Source organism: Pocillopora verrucosa, chromosome 5, assembly GCF_036669915.1.
Source record: "Pocillopora verrucosa isolate sample1 chromosome 5, ASM3666991v2, whole genome shotgun sequence".
NCBI lineage: Eukaryota > Metazoa > Cnidaria > Anthozoa > Scleractinia > Pocilloporidae > Pocillopora > Pocillopora verrucosa.
Window position 1 is genome coordinate 18881631 of NC_089316.1, and position 21485 is coordinate 18903115.

The 21485-nt window shown below is 37.4% G+C and overlaps 1 protein-coding gene and 1 pseudogene across 1 annotated transcript; both read right to left on the bottom strand.

The window, feature by feature from the left end:
* Positions 1 to 21485, bottom strand: part of LOC131768810 (uromodulin-like) — a 233972-nt pseudogene that overhangs the window by 111819 nt on the left and 100668 nt on the right.
* LOC136281092 (uncharacterized) lies at positions 1275 to 20391 on the bottom strand. Its single transcript, XM_066167300.1, has 5 exons — positions 20388 to 20391; positions 19449 to 19778; positions 18786 to 19031; positions 17659 to 17779; positions 1275 to 1350 (listed from the first exon to the last, which is right to left on the bottom strand). Exons 1-5 carry the CDS (start codon positions 20389 to 20391, stop codon positions 1275 to 1277), a joined length of 777 nt encoding a protein of 258 aa, XP_066023397.1.

Below are 21485 nucleotides of genomic sequence, written 5' to 3' on the forward strand. Positions count from 1 at the left end.
TTTAAGTGAAGAAGATGTTCAAGTTCTGTTTGAAAAGGATCTCTTGGGAAGTTTCACGGCAGAAGCGCTTTTAAACACGGTATGGTTCAACAACATAATCCATTTTGGGTTACTAGAATGCAAGGAACACAGAGAAATGTGTTCAAGGTGAGACGTAAAATTTTGTCAAAACTTCCACAGGGCAGGAGTACCTCGAATTCGATGAAAGAGAAACCAACACTCGTTTAGGAAACGATCCACGGAATGTAAAAGCCATTGCACCGAAAATGTTTGGTGTGCCGAGTAACCAGAATGTCCAGTAAAGGCCTACAAAGTCTACGCAGAAAAGCGACCCGCGGAAATGAAAACCGACGATGCACCGTTTTACTTTGGCAGTAAATAATGTAAGATCTGGAAACAACGACTTGCTGCCAACTGATATTATTATGCAACTGTCAGGACACAACGATCAAAGTATCACTAGCTACTCTACCGTCTCACAGAAACAACAGTTGAATATGTCTCACACTCTCACTGGAAAGTTTGACTCGCCATTTTTTAGTTAGCAATGGAATCAGATGGCCGCTCGCATTAATACGAAATTTAGAGGAAAGAGGAGGACTCTTATTCACAGACTTCAGAAAACTAGTTTGTTTTGAAAACACAAAGATGGCACGATTGGTCTATCATTTCCTACAAAAAAATTATGGGTCGGATAATTAAACAGAGTTAGCTATTGTTCAACAAAGCCGCGTTCTAAGTTATCCTAAATGTGGCTAATCTTAGCATATAAACTTTACTAATTATGGAGAGCGTAAATAAAGCATAAAACGCGGACTAGAAAATCATTTATCTGACCAAAATAATGCATTTACAAACAGGTTAGCTGACGGCAGTGAAAGGAATAAAGTTTGGAAAATAGACTGTCAGTTAATAAAGAAAAAAGCATATTAGATATTTAATTATTTTGTTCACTCCTTCAGAAAAAGGAAAAAAAAGTGGCGTTCTTGTTGTGAGAGGGAATCGAACCCCAGTAAGCCTATTTAGAGAGCGCAAGCGTTACCACTGCACCACACGGAATGATCGCTAAAAAATTTCCTTACAAATTTTTCTTTAACGATCTATTTAGCGCACAAATTTTCCTAAACCGATGCATGTTTCAAATGAAAATGTGTTAATGCAGCTTTATTAGGATAGAAACCAAATAAGCGATATCACCCACGCATTGAAACGGCTGCTTTGAAGGTCGGATTCCATGCGTTGCTCTTACACGAATATTCAAAAAGACTCCAAACTTACAGCCACCTCAGCCGGGTATTGTTACTGAAAATGCTTGATGGTAAATTCTTCAACTCGTTGTTGTTCAACCCCCTATCAAACATAAATGAATGCATTTTCAATTGCATGGTATGCGACAACAAAGTTCAGAGAATAAGAGTGCTGCCCTTAAAAAAAGTTATTATTTCTGTTCTCATGCTCTGATAGAAAGGCCTAAAGTAAACCCACAATTATTACATAATACTTTGTATATGGGGTTGTCACATTTTTCCTTTTCCTTTTTTTTCTTTTTAAATTTTTTTCCCTTCGTCCAAAAGAGAATATTTAGAGGAAAATTGAAACACAGGCTTGAGTACTGAACCACATAGAATATTCTTGACTTCTTAATGAGGCTATTTAAGGAAGAGGGATAGGTTCAAAGGGCGAAATTCTACCTCAGAATAATTCCGTTAACAAGTTTCCTTACAAATGTTTCTTTGATAATCTATTTCGCGAACAAATTTTCCTGAACTAATGCATGTTTCAAAGGACATTTCATAGTCCAAGTGTTAATGCAGCTGCAGCCATGCGGCCACTCTAGATGGGTATTGCTACTGAAAATGCCTGATGGTAAATTCCTCAGCTTGCTGTTGTTCAACAGCCTATCATAAATAACTTAATGTACTTTCAATTGCATTCTATACGACAACAAAGTTCAAGGAATAAGAGTGCTCGAAAACTGATAAAGTTACTTCTCTTCTCAAAAAAAAAAGACAAACAAAACAAAAAGCCAAAGCAAGTAAAAGCTTTGGCAACCCCTGTGTGCAAAAAAAGCAAACAAAAACAAACAAACAGGGTAAGGTATGAGTATCATTTGGTTTCCGGTTCACGCGACATCTCCCAATTATGATCTACTCCCGATAATGTCCAATTAGTTTATTTAGTTTATGAGAATTATATTTTTAACATGGATACATTTATCTTGTAGGAATTGAAAGACTCAAGTAATTTTTACGCTCATAGATTGTCACGTTATACTTTAAGCGTTATTTATTTGCTTGATTTATCCCGTTGCTTTAAGCCCATGCTCCCACGAAATGTTAGTACGGAAGCCATTAGAAATATGTAAAATCGTCATTACTTAAATCAAAGTTTCAGGCGGATGTTGCTTTGAGATGAAAGTCTCTTAGTTCATGAATCCTTCTTAGTTTCGAATCTTTAGTCCATCGTTCATTATTTTACATCCGGATGTTTAAATGCAATTGCATTCCAGAGAGTAGCACCCCTTATAATTAATAGACTGTTCTTTCACAGACTAGCGAGTGCACACAAGTAAAAAAAAATTGTGCGCGCGCCGTTTTCAAAAACACAACCACACGCTGCATGACAAAAAATCGATTTGACTGTTATTCACCTCTTGAGTCGAAGGAAGCGAGTACAACAAATGACCGTCATTTAATTGAGTACTAAACATGCCTCTGATGAAATCTATTCGCAAAAAGTCATCACAAAGAATCAAACTCCGAAGTGTGTCAGTATTTTCCCGCAATCCAACTAAGGACAAATTCGAAATAGTTGGGCGAGTCGCCCAAAATTCGTTTTGACTCCTACTTTTATATTTTGTAGCCCTATATGTCCTAATAATTGCACAGCAGTTTTTTTGTGAAAATATATTTTAGTTTTCGAGAAATGACTTTTCTTGTTCGACCGCTCAAATATGCGAATTTTCACCGTGAATATTACCCGAGTTGTGTGACCTCGTGTAACGAATATAATTGACTTCCGATATTTCTGTCAACATAGAAAAAGCATAGAAAAAGACAGAAAAGGACACAAATACTTTTTTTTAACAGGCTAGATTGTCTTGAATGTAAACGCGGTATGAAATCCATTTCTTTCCAGAACGAAACTCATTTTGGAATAATGTAAAAGGTACCGTAGGAACGAACCATTAAATTTTTGAGGAGGGGGGATTTTTTCTAATTGTACGATGTTTTTTCTTCCTTTAAGGCTGTGATCGATTTTTTTGGGGCTTGTTACCCAACCCCCCAGCCCCCCCCTCGTACCCCTAATCAAAAATCTAACGGTCCGTCACTCAGATGCTCTCAGGTCCTAGAACTTTTTTTGCGATGACATAATTTGGTAAAGATTAAAATTACTCTACGTCTGCATTTGTTAAACAGACTATTCAATTGCATTCAGAACTCGATGTGTGCACTTCTAGTGCATTGAGTATTCTTTTGTAACATGGCCAAAGATCTTGCGATATCTACTGTTCAAGCTATTTTTTCTTTTCAAAGAGGCATCAGAATTATTTTCGTGTCAAATTTGCAAGCGTTAGGACCGATCACGTTTCCGCAACGTTTTAGGACAACTCGGCATCTATTCTCCATTCAGTTGCTATTAACCTAAAATCTTCAATGTAGAAAATAAACGAACGAAGTTTGAACGGTTAAAAGGAGATATTGGTCAATTTTCAGAATCATGCAAATGATCTTTGACACGAGCGCAATTGAGCAAACACATGGATTTGCGTTGTTTTTAAGAAGTTGGTGGATGGAAGCTATAGATCTACCCGTGGGTTTAAGGCAATCCGTGACCTCATTGGTGTATAAACAATGTACTGATATGTTTTTTCAAGCCCGATTAACGCCTGTATTTCGAGAATTCTTTCGTACAAAGTAGTGAATTTTTAATATGCAAATTAAGGTCGCAGAGAAGGGTCTCCTCTGATCACGCTGGTATGTAAAATATTTCAGCTGAAGTTTCCATATTTTGTCTGTGAACTAACTGAATACATCTTGTAACTTGTAGCAAGATAGAGTTCCCAGAGCTACATTGTTGTAGTCGCTGCGCGCTGGACAAAATCTTTGACATTTTACACTTTCGATCGCCGTTCATAGGGGTGGTCTGGTCAAAAATCATTTTTGACTTGTGGCGACACAAAAAGAGAGAATTGGAGAACAACTTGAGTATTCTTGAAACATGCGTCCTAAACCCTTTTCATGGGAAAAAAATAAAAGAAAACTTTTTTCTAACGGGAAATCGAGAGGACCGCTCTTAGTGAGAGCGGCACTTAAAATCATCTCTTTGTGCTATATTATCTCACTGGTCAGTCGAATATACTTCCAGTACGTTTCGATGGTAGGGTAAGGCTAAAACCAAGGGAAAAATTAAACATGTTCTAGCTCCGCAAATCATTGAAAGTTGGGCAAACCACGATCCTTTGTCGCGCGCGACTATGTATTCTTTCCTTTCAGACAGGTTTTATGCCTTTCGGTTCTGGATTTGCATTGGATTTTATCCAAGCCATTTGTTTCCTTTCTTCTCATTTTACGTGAAAGTCTTGTTTAAGTAGTCAACTTCAATTTGTTGGGGAAAATCACCAATGCAAAATCGTTCATAACGGAATTCAAAAAAAAGTTTTTGTTAAAAGTTTTGTATGAGGCTACTTTCATATTATATTTCATAATACATCTTACACTTTTCTAAACATAAACCATTCTTTACATTCTTTACATTTATAACCTCAAAATCTCTCTAAAAAGAAACAATCTCTTTGATTCAATGCTGTACACACTTATCATCTTCTGAATATTCCTGCCGCCCCTGACAAATTTGAAAAATATATTACACCCAAAAGGCTTGAAAAAGGACACAATGAAAACAACCCTTAATTTAAGCGCTGAATGTAATGGATATCAGCAGGGAGAAAAGTGTTCTCCCAATGGCCGGTTTTGTTTCCTATTACAAATCATTAACAGGATTTCTATTTTATGATCGCTAACAAATTTCTGGGTGCCTTTGGTTTAGTTCAAATGCACCTTATCGAGCGCGACAGTAATTTAGGAAGTTCCGTGTTCTGCTTCAGATATATGTTCCCTCGTGGAATATTATTTTTCAAGAAAAGAGGCTTCCTCATAGGTCTCATGTTGCTTGTATCCCTGTATCCACTTTATTAGAAATATAGCCAGCAGTAGTTGAATTCAATTACGGTTAGAGAGTCCCGGATATCTCTATAAAAACTTTACAAATTCGTAGGAGTCAGTGAGTCATATATTAAGGTCTTTACCAGTGGTACTTTGTTGCTACTGAGCTTGAGGTAAGATGATTCAGAGACGCTCGAATGTTGGATCTGGATTTAGGAAGGATTGGTTGATGGGATTGGTACCCCCTCCTGGCCTCTCAAACAATTTGTTCGGATCAATCAAGCTTGTAAATTTATGGCATACTGTAATACTGATTCATAGACGCTTGGAGATAAATTAAGGGTGCATCACACATTTCTAAACCTCGCTTTCAGTTGTTGCGTCCAATTTAAGTGCTTTGATTGGCTCATTCAAACTGGGCTCTCGTGTTTTAATTAAGCAACAGGTGTCACTGGGCTGATGATTTTTCCTTTCATCTTTCCTTTTTTTTCCTTGTTTTGTTTTGTTTTGTTTTTCATCCCTTCATTCAAAGGATAATAATCAGATGAAAAATGAAACACAGACCTAAGCACCGAATTGCATGGATATTCTTAACCTGAAAACTAGACTAGTTAAGAATTAGGGAAGGGTCTGAGGGGGAAATTCCATCCTCGAATGATACCTTGTAACAAATTTGTTTACTATTTTTTTTTCTTTGTGGACAATCTATCATGGAACGAATTTTCTGAAACCAATGCATGTCTTAAAGGACATTTCTAAGTCCAAGTGTTAATGCCACTTTATTAGGACAAGATGCGACAGCACCCACGCATTGAAATGCCTACTTTCAAGGTTGGATTCTGTATAATATGTTTGCCTCTCTTTTGTGCCGGCCTCGTGTATTTTTTTAAACTTTAAGGATCGTATGCTCGTAAGTTTGTTTTTGAAAATCTAAACTTTTGTACTAACAATAACGTGCAATAATAACCACCAGCGCTACGTTCAAAAATACAAACGGTTTAACAATTCCTCAGCGGTGTGACGGTAGCGGCGTGATTCGTAATTTCGTTCGTCGCTACATACGTGCATTGCATGAGGCTACCGAGTTTGTCGGATGTGATACATTATTACGGCCATTATAAAACCACCAACACAATGAGAACGAGACTTGTGAAAGTCATAATTCCCCGCGATGGATATTCGATTAGATAAACTAGAAGCAGGGAATTAGACAGGAGTACCGAACGTTACTTTTAGCTTTTCGTAAATACTACGAGTACGTTTCGGTAGTAGGGTGTGGCTAATACCAACACTGTGTGAAATAAGGCTACTCGCGAAGCTGAAATCTGACTGACTTTTCCCTATGTATCAACATAAGGTCCACCAATCTATAACATGTACAGTACTTCAGTTCTCTGTGGAAAATGACATTCAGATATGGAAAAACACAGTCTGTTGCTTTACAATGTTATAAAGGGGAGTTAAGATTAGTGTGGTGGCGTTCTGGCAAGGGGAGATATTTGACCTCAAAGTTGTCAAATATTTGGACGAATCTTGAAGTCTAAAAACATAGTCGTTTATTTGCCTGTGTTGATTGACAAGCCGTCAATCAAACTGACTTATACTTGCTTCAGACATTTACTAAGGGTGCAATAATATGTGTTAATAATTAATAGTTGTTAGCTATGAAGAATTTCTAAAGAGGACAGACTTAAACTCGAACAAGTGATACCCCTACCAATCTGTTACGATGTACTTTTTTTTATTATTTTCCTTTGATTGTATGGTTTGTCCTGATTTCTTAAATTTCCAGCAAATTTCCAACTGCAGGTCATTTAGTTATTTAAGAATCGTGACCGGCATTCGAGCACTTGCAATTTCTAATTAAGTGTCAACATCCATGGATCTGTACTCGGAGACCTGCGTTAAACATGACCGAGCGTTGAGGTTTATAATTCAGGATCACTTTAAAATAATATTTTTGAGCTATATTATCTCACTGTAGTATACACTAAAACAACTACTCACATCTGGGCATCGGTGGCCAGTGGTAAATATTTAAACCGCCGTTTTGCGACTTGGTAAATATCTACCACTAGCTACCTCTACTTCGGTGAACAGTTAATAGCTAAATTTGAACTCCAACAAGTGGTACACCAGCAATCTGTTACGATGCAATTGTTATTCATTTTTAAGATTTAAGGCGCCTTTTGCTTAAATAAAGCAGGGTATAAACTTACAGGTACCACAGCAAGGTGTTTTTACTGAATATGTCTGATGGTAATTCCTTCAACTGGTTGTTGCTTAACCACCTTAAAAGAGATTGTTTAAAGGCGGTGTTTAGTACGTTCTACCAATTAAAGAAGGTCAAGAAAACAATAAATGCCTGCAAACAGACTTTTAGAGTCAATAAAGCGATGCGTACACTTTAAATCTGCGATAAATAAACAAGCTATAGAACAGAAGGACTTTGAGACTTTTAATCGAAGCATTGAAAGCAATTCAATACTTTAAAATTCCTCTCTTCTTCCTACATCTCCTCCAATCATTTATTGTTGTCAGAATTACATAAGGCTTTAAGATACAAACTGATATGTAGTGTAGACCACATCATAAGCCAGCCGACATGGGTTTGTTTTAGGGTAGGGGGTAGGGTAGGTAAGATATCAAAAGAAGTTTGGAAGGGGAAAATATTGAAATAATAGTAGAGAATGTCTGGAATAGACAGACTTTGGCAAAGAAGAGAATAGGGAAAATTTCTGGTGTTACGACTGTTTGACACACGGCACAATCTGAGTTTCCATAGGGTAAATTTAATTTTTGAACATGTGCAAAGGCGGCCTCCTCGATTTGTGCCACAAGCCCACCGAGGTAAGACCTTTATCTATAAGGTTGTAAGTTTTTTCTTTGGTTTTAGCCTTAGTGGAGGGAGGCAGGTGGAACAAGGGGGACAGGGGGGAGGGAACTCGGGAGAACAGGGGGTGGGAGAGGGATCTATCTGAGAGGGAAAGCGGGAGCAGAAATTAAAGAAAACACACTGTTTTTGTTTATAACCGTTTATCATCCAGTTTTAGGACCAGTTCCTATTTAACTTCCACCGATGCGTCTCGCGAACTGTAGCAGGCAAAATTCTTCAGCACACATAACGAGTTGGGTCAAATGACTTTAAAAGCTCTATTGATCAGTCTCAAAATTGCATAATTGAATAAAATCTCGCATTCTGATTGGTCAACGAAGCGAAGTATTTAGCGTGGAATTGTTTTGTGTCAACCTAAAGACGGATGTTGAAGAGACTGAATAAACAGAATTATTATTTCTTGAGAACACGTTATTACCTACTAGTCTTTGTTGGTGATTGTCGTTTTACTTTTGTTTTCGCGTCTTCGTGAATTTTGTGGCAGCTTTAATGTAAGCTGAGGCAACATAAACAATTTTTGTGGAGGGAACATATTGTTCCGCGGCTAAACAAAATAGCTGGACAACGTTTGAATCAGTACAGACGACACACGGCTCGATGTTGTTGTCTTTCGAGTTCTCCGCCTTCAGTCGTGGTGCCGTCATACTTTCGAGTTATATTATCTCACTGTTTTGTATATACTACGAGCATGTTTCGGTAGTAGGGTAAGGTAGGAGGGAAAAAAATTTTCCAGCTTCGCAAATCTTGACTCCGTAGTTTGACCTTGACTCTTTGTCACGCTCAAGACTATATATTATTTATTTTCAGACAAGTTTTGTGCCTTTTCGTTGCTGGGTTTTCTTTGGATTTTTAACATGAACTTTGTTTCCTTTATTTCAGGTTTCTTGAAGAGGAATTGACAAGATCTCATGTTCAGAAATAAACAAAAAAAGATTCAAACGCAAATGTAGACAAAGTTGTGCTCAAGTATACTAAAAACTGTTTGACGCGAAAATGTCGCAAAGGAGTTCACGTTTAGTAAAAAACATGACGCCTTGATAGTTAATAAATTTTTTTCATGAAAATAATTTTTGTTCTTAAAAACTCGAGTGCATTTTACGTTTACTGTTACCATTTTTTTCTTCTTTTTAAGGCTTGTTTTAGTAATAAACTTTAATTTTTTAAAAAGAACATCGCCAATGTAAAGTCTTTTACACTGAGATTTAGAGAAAGTTTTTTCTTCAAAAGTTTGTGTTTGAGGCTACTTTCATATTCTATTTTTCATTATATCTTACAGTTTTTCAAGCAAAAAAACTTTCTTCATCAAATCTCCTTAAAAAAAAACAAACAGTTTCTCTGGTTCAATGTTGCACACACTTCTCTTCCACAAAATATTCCTGCCATCCCTCACAAATTAAAGGGATCCGGATATGTCTATAAAAAACTTTAGGATTCCGCAGGAGTTCGCCCTATATTGAGGTGTTTACCAGTAGTATTTTGTTAGTCCATTGAGCTCGAGGTAAGATGTTTCGGAGACGCTCGAAGGTTGGGTCTCGATTTAGGAAGGGATGGTTAATGGTATTGGTTACCCCCTTCTGGCCTCTCGGTCATTTTCTTCAGATTAACAGAGTTTGTAAATTTAAGGCATACCGTAATATTGTTTCATAGACGCCTGAAAAGAAATTAAGGGTGTATGACAAATGTTTGAATTCTTATTCTTAGTTGTTTCCCTTGGAGTGTTTTGACTAACACATTCAAACTGGGCTCGGTTAAATTGAACTAGGCTACACTTGCCACTAGGCTGACTTTTTAAATTTTTTTTTTTTGTCATCTCTCCGCGCATAGGTGAATAATCAGAAGAGAACTGAAACACAGACCTGAACACTGAACCGCAAAGAATATTCTTTACTTGATAACTAGAGTACATAAGAAAGAGAGAAGGGTCTAAGGATCTATTTGGCGCACGACTTTTCTAACACCGATGCATTTTCCAAGTTACTTTTCCTGATCCAAGTGTTAACGCGTTTCTATTAGGATATCAACTATAGTATGCGATGGCACCCACGCATTCAAATGTCTGCTTTGATGGTTGGGTTCCGTGCGTTCCTGTAACACCAATATTGAGAAGGACACCAAACTTACAGCCACTCCAGCTGGGTATTGTAACTGAAAATGCCTGATGGTAAGTTCTTCAACAGGTTAAATTCCAACACTCTATCAAAAATAAGTAAATGTATTTTCAATTGCATGGTATACGACAACAAAGGTCAGAGAATAAGTCCTCTAAAAAGGTTGTTTCATCTTTTGTCATCCTTTGATAGAAAGACCCAAAATATACACGTTATTACTAGGTAATTATTCGTATGTGGGGTTGTTACAAACGTTGTCTTTATTTCGTTGTGACAACCCCACATATATATATATATATATATGTATATGTAACCAAAAAGTCTTAATAAAACTATCTTTGGTTTCATACACTTTTTTACGCTTTAAATATTCCTGCCACCCTACTCAACAAAGTATATAACTTTAAAAAAAAAACAGAAAAGAAGAAACAAGGCAAAACAACTCTAAATTTTTAAAAAAGAATTGTCAATGAGAACATTTCCCTCTTGCCCACTACTGTTTCTTTTTTCCAATTATTTTCAGGGCGACTGTAATTTAGGGTATTTTGTATCTATTTTAAGTCTAATTCACTCATGGTTTATCATTGTTTCATAGAATGAGGCTAGGTCACTCTGCAGGTCTCGTTCCACTGTCGACCTTCGCTTTTAAGAAAAAAAAAAAGAATTCAGATAGTTTTCAGAATTTGTAGGAGGTATATACTGACACAGTAGAAAACGCTGAAGGAGCGCTCTGATTCGCTTGTCAAACTCTGAATATTCTTAGTTTTTCAGGGAGGGAGACTTGCGCGGGGTTTGTGCCCGAAAGCATTTCAATCGTTTCAGGAATAAATCAGCTTAAATAGCATTTTAAAGTTATATTAACTCACTGTGTTAGGATACACCAAAACAACTACTCACACCAGCATCATTGGTAAATATTATCAGCGGCTTGGTAAATATCTACCACTACCTACTTCCACTTCGCTGAATAGTTGTTAGCTATCAAGAATTTTATGAAGAGGACAGACTTAAACTCGAGCAAGTGGTACACCAACCAACACAGTAACGATGTAACTGTTATTTCTTTTTCTTATCTCTTTTTTTTTCGGAATTAAAGCCTAAACAAAACATCTCGCATGATATCACGGAATTTCATAGTACAATAATTCTGAGTCAACGTAAACCGAAATCTTAATCTCTTGGAGATCGCTTAGAAGTTCCTCATCAACATATAATAGTTCAGAATGTATGGGTTGTCTCGACTGCAAGTCAATTAATTATTTGCGAACCGTTACCGGCAGTCGACTTTCAATTTCCAAGCGTCAACATCCATAGCTCCGTACACTTAGCCCTGGGTTAAAGATGACCGTGTACTAAACATGAGATCTATAAATCACTTCGGGATCACTTAACGGTTCCTCATCGACATTTAACAATTTGGATTGTGTAGGCTCTCTCAATCCGTTAACTTTTGAGAGAAGATTCCAACTGCCGGTCATTTAGTGGTTTGAGAACCGTGACCGTTAACTATCTACGTAAGACAAAAACAACTTTACAGGTACCGACAAAATATAGCTTCGTTCTAAGTTTGAGTCAGAAAGTCGCCCAAACCCTCATTTTGTAACATAATTGTTCCCTTTTGTGCCCGTTTCATGTTTTCTTTTTTTTTTGTCTTTAAAGATCGTGTGCTTGTAGGTTTGTTTTTGATAATCTCAATTTTTGTAATAAAGATACTCCACTTCAATTGTCGCCGATTTCTGTATCACCGCAGTCTTAAGAGTGCTGTCGGATTTATCCGTAAATAAGAAAATTCAGGCGACAGAAGAAAAAATTTCCTCCAAAAAATATCGTCTGCGGCACATTCTTGAGCGGCCACTTTGAATCCTTGTTCACCCATTTGAAACTACGTGATCACACAGCTAAAAAGGTTCTATTGCTAGGGCTGGTCATTTTATGGAAAAAAATTAAGAAAAATTCCCTTCTCCTAGCATGGAGACCCAAGCCTTGAGTCATGAATAACGTGGCATAAAACATGTACTCATTTGTCAGTGTCTCGCGAGATGTAGCAGACGAAATTCTCCGACGTACAAAGCGAGTCTGGTCAAATGACGTCAAAAGCTACATTGATCAGCCTCAGAATTTTTCGGTTTGAGAATGAATAGTCAGTCCATGAAAAACCTCGTTTCTACAATTGCCTTTTGCTAAAATCAGACAATCACGTAGCTGCATGATACCGGTGTGCAAATATATGTAATACTTCCGCAGCCAGCCGTAAAATTGTGCCTTAATAAATAGTATTTCGGAGTCTTTAGATTTAAATTTTGCCGTAAGGCCATGCCCCCAGACTCCCTACTTTGGACGACCTTCAGTGCTCGATATTATCTTCTCGCGCGTTAACCTTCACAAATTTCCCAAGCAAAAAAGTCATTGAAAGGCGGTGTTTCTTACATTGTACCTAAGGAAGGTCAGGAAACACACTAAATGCCTGCAAACTAGACTTTTATTGTAGAAAAAACGATTTAGGGTTTTTTTTTTTGTAATTCAAAGCAATAAAAACAGCTGAATGCTTTAAATTTCCAAATGTCCGCCGCAAGTTTTCTTTAATAAGGCATGTAGCGATCAAATTTTCCATGAACCAGTGCATTTCTTAACATTTCTCATAATTTTAGAACGAGTCTCTGTAAGAATCAAACATCTTGGGAAATGAAAATTTTCAACCCCCTTCAAATTTTTCATGCAGTCAGGCACTCAGGAGGGATGCACAAAAATGCCCTTTTTTAAGGTCGCAGCACTCTTGTTGCCATGGTAAAAACGGCTGCTTGTTCGAGGCCTGGGGCCTCATTTTCATCCAAAAACGTCGCAAAAAAAGAGTGAAATGTTCATTTCTCCATCTCAAGCTAAATACAACATTACAAATTAGCACTTCTACCGTGTATAGTGACATCATTCGTCTTCACTTTGACTCATTCAATTTTCATGGAGGACTACTCGACGTAACTACAAACATACACCTCAAATCGTGTGCATATTGTCCAGATTCCGAGTGCTGCACCTTCTTTCATGGGAATTTGAGAAACCCGAAGTCCTCTGAAGATATACAGATAGACTTGTATGTCATTTGAAACATGTTGAAGTCGGCTGATCTACACGAAAGTATCCTCACACCGGTCATTTGTCATAAACATGTACCCTATCACGATGGCGTGACGCTGTATTTCTCCATGAAGTTTTCATCGGTCGCTCCAAAGAAGACAGGAAATGGTTATTTTTCTAATACGTCAGCAGATTGAAGTAAAAATAACCAAAAAAAAAAGAGGAAAACCTTAATTGAACGCTCGTAAACACTGAGAATCCGAGAGTATAAATCGTAACTTGTCAGCGGCAGTACCACATGTTAAACCCAGTTGGAAGAATAGCAATTTGAGCGACATAGGCATCTCCTTACAAAGAACAGACTCGGGCAGTCATCCTTTCCCTGTGACAGGAATAAAGATATTCCAAATCATCTGAAAACAGTCAGAAAACTGTTAGAAAATTTGCATACGATATGACGAGGAGAGACTTATCACCTCCGCAGTGCTATCGAGTCAATCAGTGTTTCCTTCCATGTCTTCAAAAAGAAGAAATCATAACAAAGTTCGAAATAAAAGATTTAATGAAATCATAATGTCATAATTCCACCTTTCAAACAACTTATTATCCACACGCAAATCGCAACTTGTCACTTGAACGAAACTCCCCACGGTTAATATGTAATCCGGATTGCTTCATTTCCTTCAGAAAAAGGACAGTGATTTCATCACCATTATTTTCCATACTTTTCTCTCGGATATCTTTACCAAGCTTAAAAAAAGATGAATATAACGCAATCTCCTAGTGATTTACACGAGAGGAAGTCAAAGGTCTCTTCAATTTTCCCTTGAGGTGGCCGGCTCACCAGGAAGAAAAAGGAGATCGTTCGGTCCAATATTGTTAGTCTGTGGAGATTATCAAGCCAATAACTTGAGAAGATTGTGCCCTTTGGTTCATCAGTGACAGCATTAATTATTTCAAATCTGTATTCCTCGGTCCAAGTGACACCAAAAATAGTTCCTTTGTAATTTTGTAAACACTTTCTAGAGCATTTTATTGTCAAGGGAAATAAATCTCAAGACTCAAAGCCAATATAACGTTCGAGCACGTTATAGAGACTCCCTGAAAAAAGCTAAATTTTGGAAATTGATTGTGATAAAATCTCTGTTCCGTTTTCTGTACTGCAGGGATACTGAGTAGTTCAAAATCTCCACTTTGTGATGATTTTCGCGTCGTACAAATTGCCATTTTTGCGAATGGGTTTTACATGTAGTACTGCCGCTGACAAGCTGCGATTTCTGCTCTCAGATTCTCAGTGTTTACGAGTGTTCAATTGAGGTTTTCTTCTTTTCTTTGGCTGTTTTTTACTTAAAATGCGCGGAAATCTGCTGACATATCCAATAATGTCAATTTCTCGTCTTCTTTGGAGCGATCGATGGAAACTTCATGGAGAAATACAGCGTCACGCCATCGTTACAACGCACATGTTTATGACAAATGACTGGTGTGAGGATAGTTTCGTATAGATCAGCCGACTTCAACATGTATCAAATTACATACAAGTATAACAGTGTATCTTCAGAGGACTTCGGATCGCTCAAATTCCCATGAAAGAAGGTGCAGCACTCGGAATCTGGATGATATGCACACGATTTGAGGTATATGTTTGTAGTTACGTCGGGTAGTCCTCCATGAAGTTTCATCAATTTTTTTTAAAAGATGACACCCAGAGGCAAGATTTCTCTTCGGGATATTGCTTATAAGATAACATTCTTCCAAAGACGTGCATGTTTCATTTTTCTGAAACTTTTGCTATTGAGAACATTAGATGCATACATCGCCAAATTGTGCAATATCTGATTTTGAGCTTTTTTCGCCAATTACTCCTACAAAAAATAGAGGCAGGCTTGCAGAGATTTTTACATATTTAAAAACTAGAATATTGTAACCAGCTAGGTGGGTAGTTTCAGTTCCAGAATCGGTGTACTTTTCGAGAAATTCAGATAAACGTTTTCCCTGTTTTACCCGACAACAAAAATGACCGAAACTGTACCGAGATGAATAATCTATTGGTGTGTTCACATTCACTCCCAGAGAAAATTGAATGAATCAAAGTGAAGACGAATGATGTACTATATATGGTAGAAGTGCCAATTTGCAATGTTGTATTCAGCTTGAGATAGAGAAATAAACATTTCACTCTTTTTTTGCGACGTTTTTGTATGAAAATGAGGCCCCAGGCCACGAACAAGTAGCCGTTGTTACCATAGCAACAAGAGTGCTGCGACCTTTAAAAAGGGCATTTTTGTGCATCCCCCCTGAGTGCCTAACTGCATGCAAAATTTGAATGGGGGTGGAAAATTTTTATTTCCCAAGATGTTTGATTCTTAGAGAGACTTGTTCTTAAGTGTTGGTACGGCTTTATCAAGATGAGGAACAAGATAAAGTCTTTTTTTCTGAGAAAAACTTGCAATTACAGTGGAAAATTAATTTAAAGTGAGAAATAAGTTAAAGATACGTAGACAAGTAATGGCATGTGATGTTGAAAATATACAAGTTATCAAACTAATGTCGCTCAACCTGATGTCATCGTTTTAGGCCTGATATATGAAGGCCCCGGAGAAGATAAAAAGCTTTAATCTAAGACAAAACTAATTGAAACCTCCATATGGTGAAAGTGTCAAAATCTTGCGAGCTTGGAAAAACGATGTTGTAACTGAGTCTTTTTGTCTTTCTTCGCTACATGAAATATTAAGGAAAGATTGATTTGTTAAAAATATCACTTTTCCATGCTCTTGCCCACACTCGTTATCACATGGAACAACGGGTAAAAGAACAACTTCAGCTCTGTTCATCTAACCTGACCCTGTTTTGAACTGTTGCATGGTAACCATACATGCTTTGCAATATCACGTGATTGTGTAATTTCTCAGGAAATTGCTTTCTTTTAAAGATTCATCATGCAGCATTTCTCTGTTCTTTGGGAAACTTATTACCGAAAAACTTATGAATGGCGAAATTAACCAGTTTTTTTGACTTGGTAAAGGGACTATTCAAGAAAGGAAGGTCTGAGGGAAAGCTATCCCAGCATAATGTATGTAGCGAACAACAAATCTTCCCTTCCCTGTTGATCAAGCTTTATTGTTTGTTTGTTTTTTCTGGGAAAAACTGGTTAGGATGGTCAATTTGGTAAGAAACCTATCAATAATGTAAAAGTGAAAATTGTGTTGCAGAATGCAATTGACGACTACACTCGCCAAGTGAAATTCGGCTACAGGTGGCCCAAGTTCTCTATGAGAAACAAGCCTTTAGGACGACATTCAGCCACCCGGGGAAAGAAATATTTATGAAAAAAATCCTTTTATCGGCTTCGTCCTTTGAGACTGTAGAAAGTCAGCAACATGTAAAAAAATTCTTTCTGTAGTAGAATTCCCGCGCTTAAAAGGTCTCCAAATATTTGGCTGAAGTTCTATGGAGTATATTTCGATAAAATTGGGGAAAAATGTCTGGCTCTCGCGCTGCAGAGTATCGAAAAATTATCGTTATTTACGGAGTAACAGAGCGGAGCCGAAACTCCCATACAAAGTTTTATAATATAAGCCTCCACTGATTTAGGTTATTAATGAGCGGTGGTAACTTACAGTGCCTTCAGCTTGGTATAGTTACTGAAAATGTCCAGTGGTAACTTTTTTAGCTTGTTTTGGCCCAAGTTCCTATCATAAAATCGTTGCATTATTAAAAATCTCATCATTTCTCGGTGAGATGCTATTTATACCGTAAGACCTATGGCTATGTTTAAGCAGTCGTATAACACCAAAGATAGTGCTGAATATAACTAAAAAAATGGTAAAATATATTGGTACATATCTGCGCTTTTTGAAGTTCTCGTGATTTGCTTTATATTTCAGTTTCTAGCGGCTTGCTATGCATAAAATACCAGATAGTTCGAACATAAACAGAAAGCATGCTCCGCTGTTATCGTTCACGTTCTACAAAATATTTTCGTTTTGCGATTCCACGTTGCCTCGACGAAATCACGAAGTACTGCCTTATTGTTTAGTTTTGTTCTTGTTTTGTGACCCTGCTGGCATGGACGTTGTATTATATACCACAGTTAAGATACTTTTTAGTGTAGCCACGAGGTTTCAGCTTTGAGTTTACAAGGTACAGATTTTCTTTCCACATGGCTCGCGAGACTCGGGAGATAGTGGTTCGGGTGAGGAATGACCCCCCTTGCAAACCTACGTTCAAAAAATTGAATATTGAAGAATTTCCGGTCATTGACGTCGACGGCACCACGCAAACGCTAGTGTAAGATTGATTTAGAAGTCGCTCTTACTCAGTTAAGATGAAGAATGACATTATTTTGCTTCGTAATCTGCAGTTTAGTCTGCAACTTGCATAGCACCTCAACAATTGATCTCTCGTTAATACTCACAACAATGCTGTGGTGAGGGGAATTTTCCACGGAAACGACATCAGTTCTTTTCCTGTACAGTCCACACGCAACAGATTGTATGTTCCCTTCAAAATATGGCACTCACAAGGGCCTGGGCACTCTGAATATTAGACATTTAGTATTGTTCATATAATTAAATCGCTAAAATATGTGTAATATGTCATCACTGTGTTTGCATTGCAAAGAGGAAAACCAACTTATTTTATAGTATCGAGAAAAAAAAGAAGAAAGTATCTTTAGAATGATAGTTTACAAAGGAATGCATGAGATGAACTTCTAAACTTAGGCTAAATTTAAATTTGCGGAATTTTTTCAACTTTGGAGTATCTACTTTGAACTGATTACCAACAAACTCTTATCATTGTCAGCATTTAGAGAAGTCAGAATTTAAGCTAAAACAAAAAAAAAATCCTCAAACTATAACAGTGGGGAGAGTTTCTTTCTGAGAGGCCGAACAGCGCCAAATAATTAGAATAACCAAAAAACAGATAGGTCTCAGGTGCCATACGTGAGATAAGATTAACGTTTCTATTGCGCGAGTTAAAAAGGGGATATGAAAAAATGCTCCTTACAAACCGTTTGACAAAATTAATCAAGAAAAACTAATTAAAACAAATTGAAAACTAAAATTACCAAAACTTATCAAAACAAATTAATCGAAACAAACATTGTAAATAAACATCGTGCAAAAATCCTTACTGGTCGGAGGCGAACCATTTGGCAATTTACAAAGCGGGGCAAACCAAAAAACAAATCCAGTGAGTAGCAGGTGGGATAGCTTGAACCCAGATCACTAGATTACAAGCTTTGCACCATAACCACTCTACCACATTTGCTTCTTTCCAAAGCAAGATTGTCATTCTGATATAGCTGATCAAAGAAAGCCTAATCCGAACGAAGAACTGTTTAACATATTGATAATCTATCGCAATCTAGAAGAACGAGGCAAATTACGGGAGCGACTACATCGAGGGCGGCGAGCCGTGGGGGAGAGATACTAAGAAATTAAACAAGATGCTTAGAAATTAATCAAATAGTACAGATTCAGGCATCCAGTTGAAAAAGTGATATGTTTCCATTACACTTGTGTAAGGAGTAAAACTCACCTTCAATGCTGAGACTGATTTCGCTTCTTGGTACGTTATTATCTCTTCGTACCTCGCAGCTGTAATTCACATTCTCCTCTGCAGCTACAAGCTGATATCTTACACTGGTACTATTTTGAACAACAACACCATTTTTTCTCCATGCAATGTATGGAGCTGGCGCACCTCCCACCGGGCACCACAAGTTGGAGGTTCTGCTCAAAATTACAGTCTGTGTCTTGGGCACTTGGGTCATGGTGGGTGTCGCTACGTAAGGCAAATAATAATAATAATAATAAAAATGATGATGCTGATAATAATAATAATAATAATAATAAACAAACTCAAATTTTAAGGCAAGCAACTGCTGGATGAATAGTCTGTATAATATATAACAAGCAAACAGCAGACATAATGTGTAAAATAAACATATAGTGTATGGACAATCTATTTTTATTTGTAGGTCACAAAGAGCTTCTGTCGGTCTGTTTCACTGACTGTTTCTCTCTGTCGCTATCTATGGCTATTCGTCTTTGAAAGGGAAGGAATAAACACTGATACATGTGCAAGAAAACGTAAAACATTTTCTGATCAGAGTTGATTCTGTCGTGACGTTCAGTTAAACTGAAACATTTTAACCAAGAGCCGCCTTAACAGTGCTCAACTTATCAAGAAATATCGTGCCTGTTCGATTGAAGGATCTGCCGGTGTAGTATGCATTCAAATAATATCTGCGTTCAGGGAAAAATCTTAACCACAAGTATCTTCCACTGGATCGCACTACAGCAGTTTTGTGATCTCCACAGAATACACCAAGAACGTTAGCTGACTGATTATTGCCATCACGAATTTCAAGATAGTTATCCCACAGACATGGTCGTGGATACCACGGGATGGCGTCCATGGTAAAGTTCAGTTCCAGGTAGTTTCCTTCAGGAACTGAAAGGATATGTGTCGTCTGAAACCGAGGAACTCCCTTCCATCCTTTTACTTGTTGAGGATACTTCAACAAAACTAAAATAAGTGCAACAAGATAATTACATGGAACGGGCTTCAGCTGGTCATTAAAGAACTGATTCTTCCATTCCAACCAAGAACTTACTAACGCTTTACATTTGCAGTTAGTTTCATTGAGAAAAGTGTTTCAGAAGATAAAGGAAAATGGTTTATTACTGAATTAGAGGAATAATTTATTGACGTCATCGTATTCTAGCACTTTACTGTGAAGTTTGATTGTACAAGGTAAATGCAGTGGCAATGTCTTTCACAGGTTCAGTCTTGAGTTCAAAGTGGGACCAGGTGAACGTTTCGGACCACTTTCTCTTACCAACGAACAAGCATGCACCACATGTTGCATGCCTAGAAGCAGTTTGATATTAACCGCGGGTATGAGAAGTTTTCACCCCACATGATTATTACATTACATTTAAGCACTGGCGCATATTGCAGTTCAAGAAAGCCGGACATAACAATTGCCAACAGATCCTCATGCCCACTTCGCAGTTTTTCTTATTGCCCTATTCAACCTAGCATTCTCCTCCCATCCTCCCCTCTTTTCCTCCCTTTACTCGCCCTTTCCCGGGCCTTCCCAAGCATTCTACCCTTCCTCCCCTCCCACATTACCCATGATGGGTTTCCATTCCCTCCCAAATGTCAACAAATGCAAATGTTTATCATTTTAGTAAACACTTTCGACAAAAGTTGTGAACAACTGAAGGGCTTACAGAAAAGGAGGATGAAACTCCACTTAGCCACTGAGGGTACCATCATGATGTGTTTCATTTTCTTTTCTGCAGAAGAAAAGTTAATGTTTGTTAATGTACGCTGTCATGGATTGTGCACATATCCTGATGAATCAAAAATATACAATTTCATATACAACCGAGCTAATTCTATTTGGAGCATTATCTTAGTGAGAATGAAGGCATCAGTTTTTAGCCAATAAGTTGCATTGCGTGACAACGGACCTTCTGAGCTATGGAAAAAGAAATTGAAATGAAACAAAAATGTTTATTTTCCACTTCATCTAAATGAGATGACGGCGTTTTCCCTCGAATGCCTAAAATTTAATTTTCGAATAAAGAATAAACAGTCTCATGTTTGTCATAGTTATAGGTTAAGTTAGAAATATTTGTTTTTATTGTTTTTGTTGTTCGTAAAGAAAGGAATGTAGTTGGTGAACAATTTTGATAATTTTAATATTATTTTAAAAAAAACCTTTTGTTCATTCTTTGACTCTTTAAGAACAATGTTCCAGAATACTCTAAAATATTCCAGAATATTCCATTTTGTACCTTCTTACGTTTAGTCACGTTGCAATGTTTTAAGAATAGAATATGATGTTATTATTTAGAATGTTCTAGACAGCTAAAACTTATGTTGGCACGTGTTTTCTCTTTTAGAAACTGACTGAAATTTAAAAGTTAAGTTTTTTAGTTTGTCTCACGATGTAGTCACGTGTGATTTAGATCGCGACGTTTCGATTGCATACTGCTAATCTTCTTCAGGCGATGAGGTCGACTGGTCATGCGTGATCTTATGAAGCATGATGCTCTACTGTGATTAGTTGTTTTCAACAACTCTGATTGGTACATTTCGATCCTTGCTGTTTCACTCAGTGATTTACGATAAACTTTATTTCATTCCAGAGTGGCTTGTAGCGTAGTGTTAGCGTAGTCTCCGACTTGAAAGTCGGAGACCACGCTAAGATCTCAGTTAGTA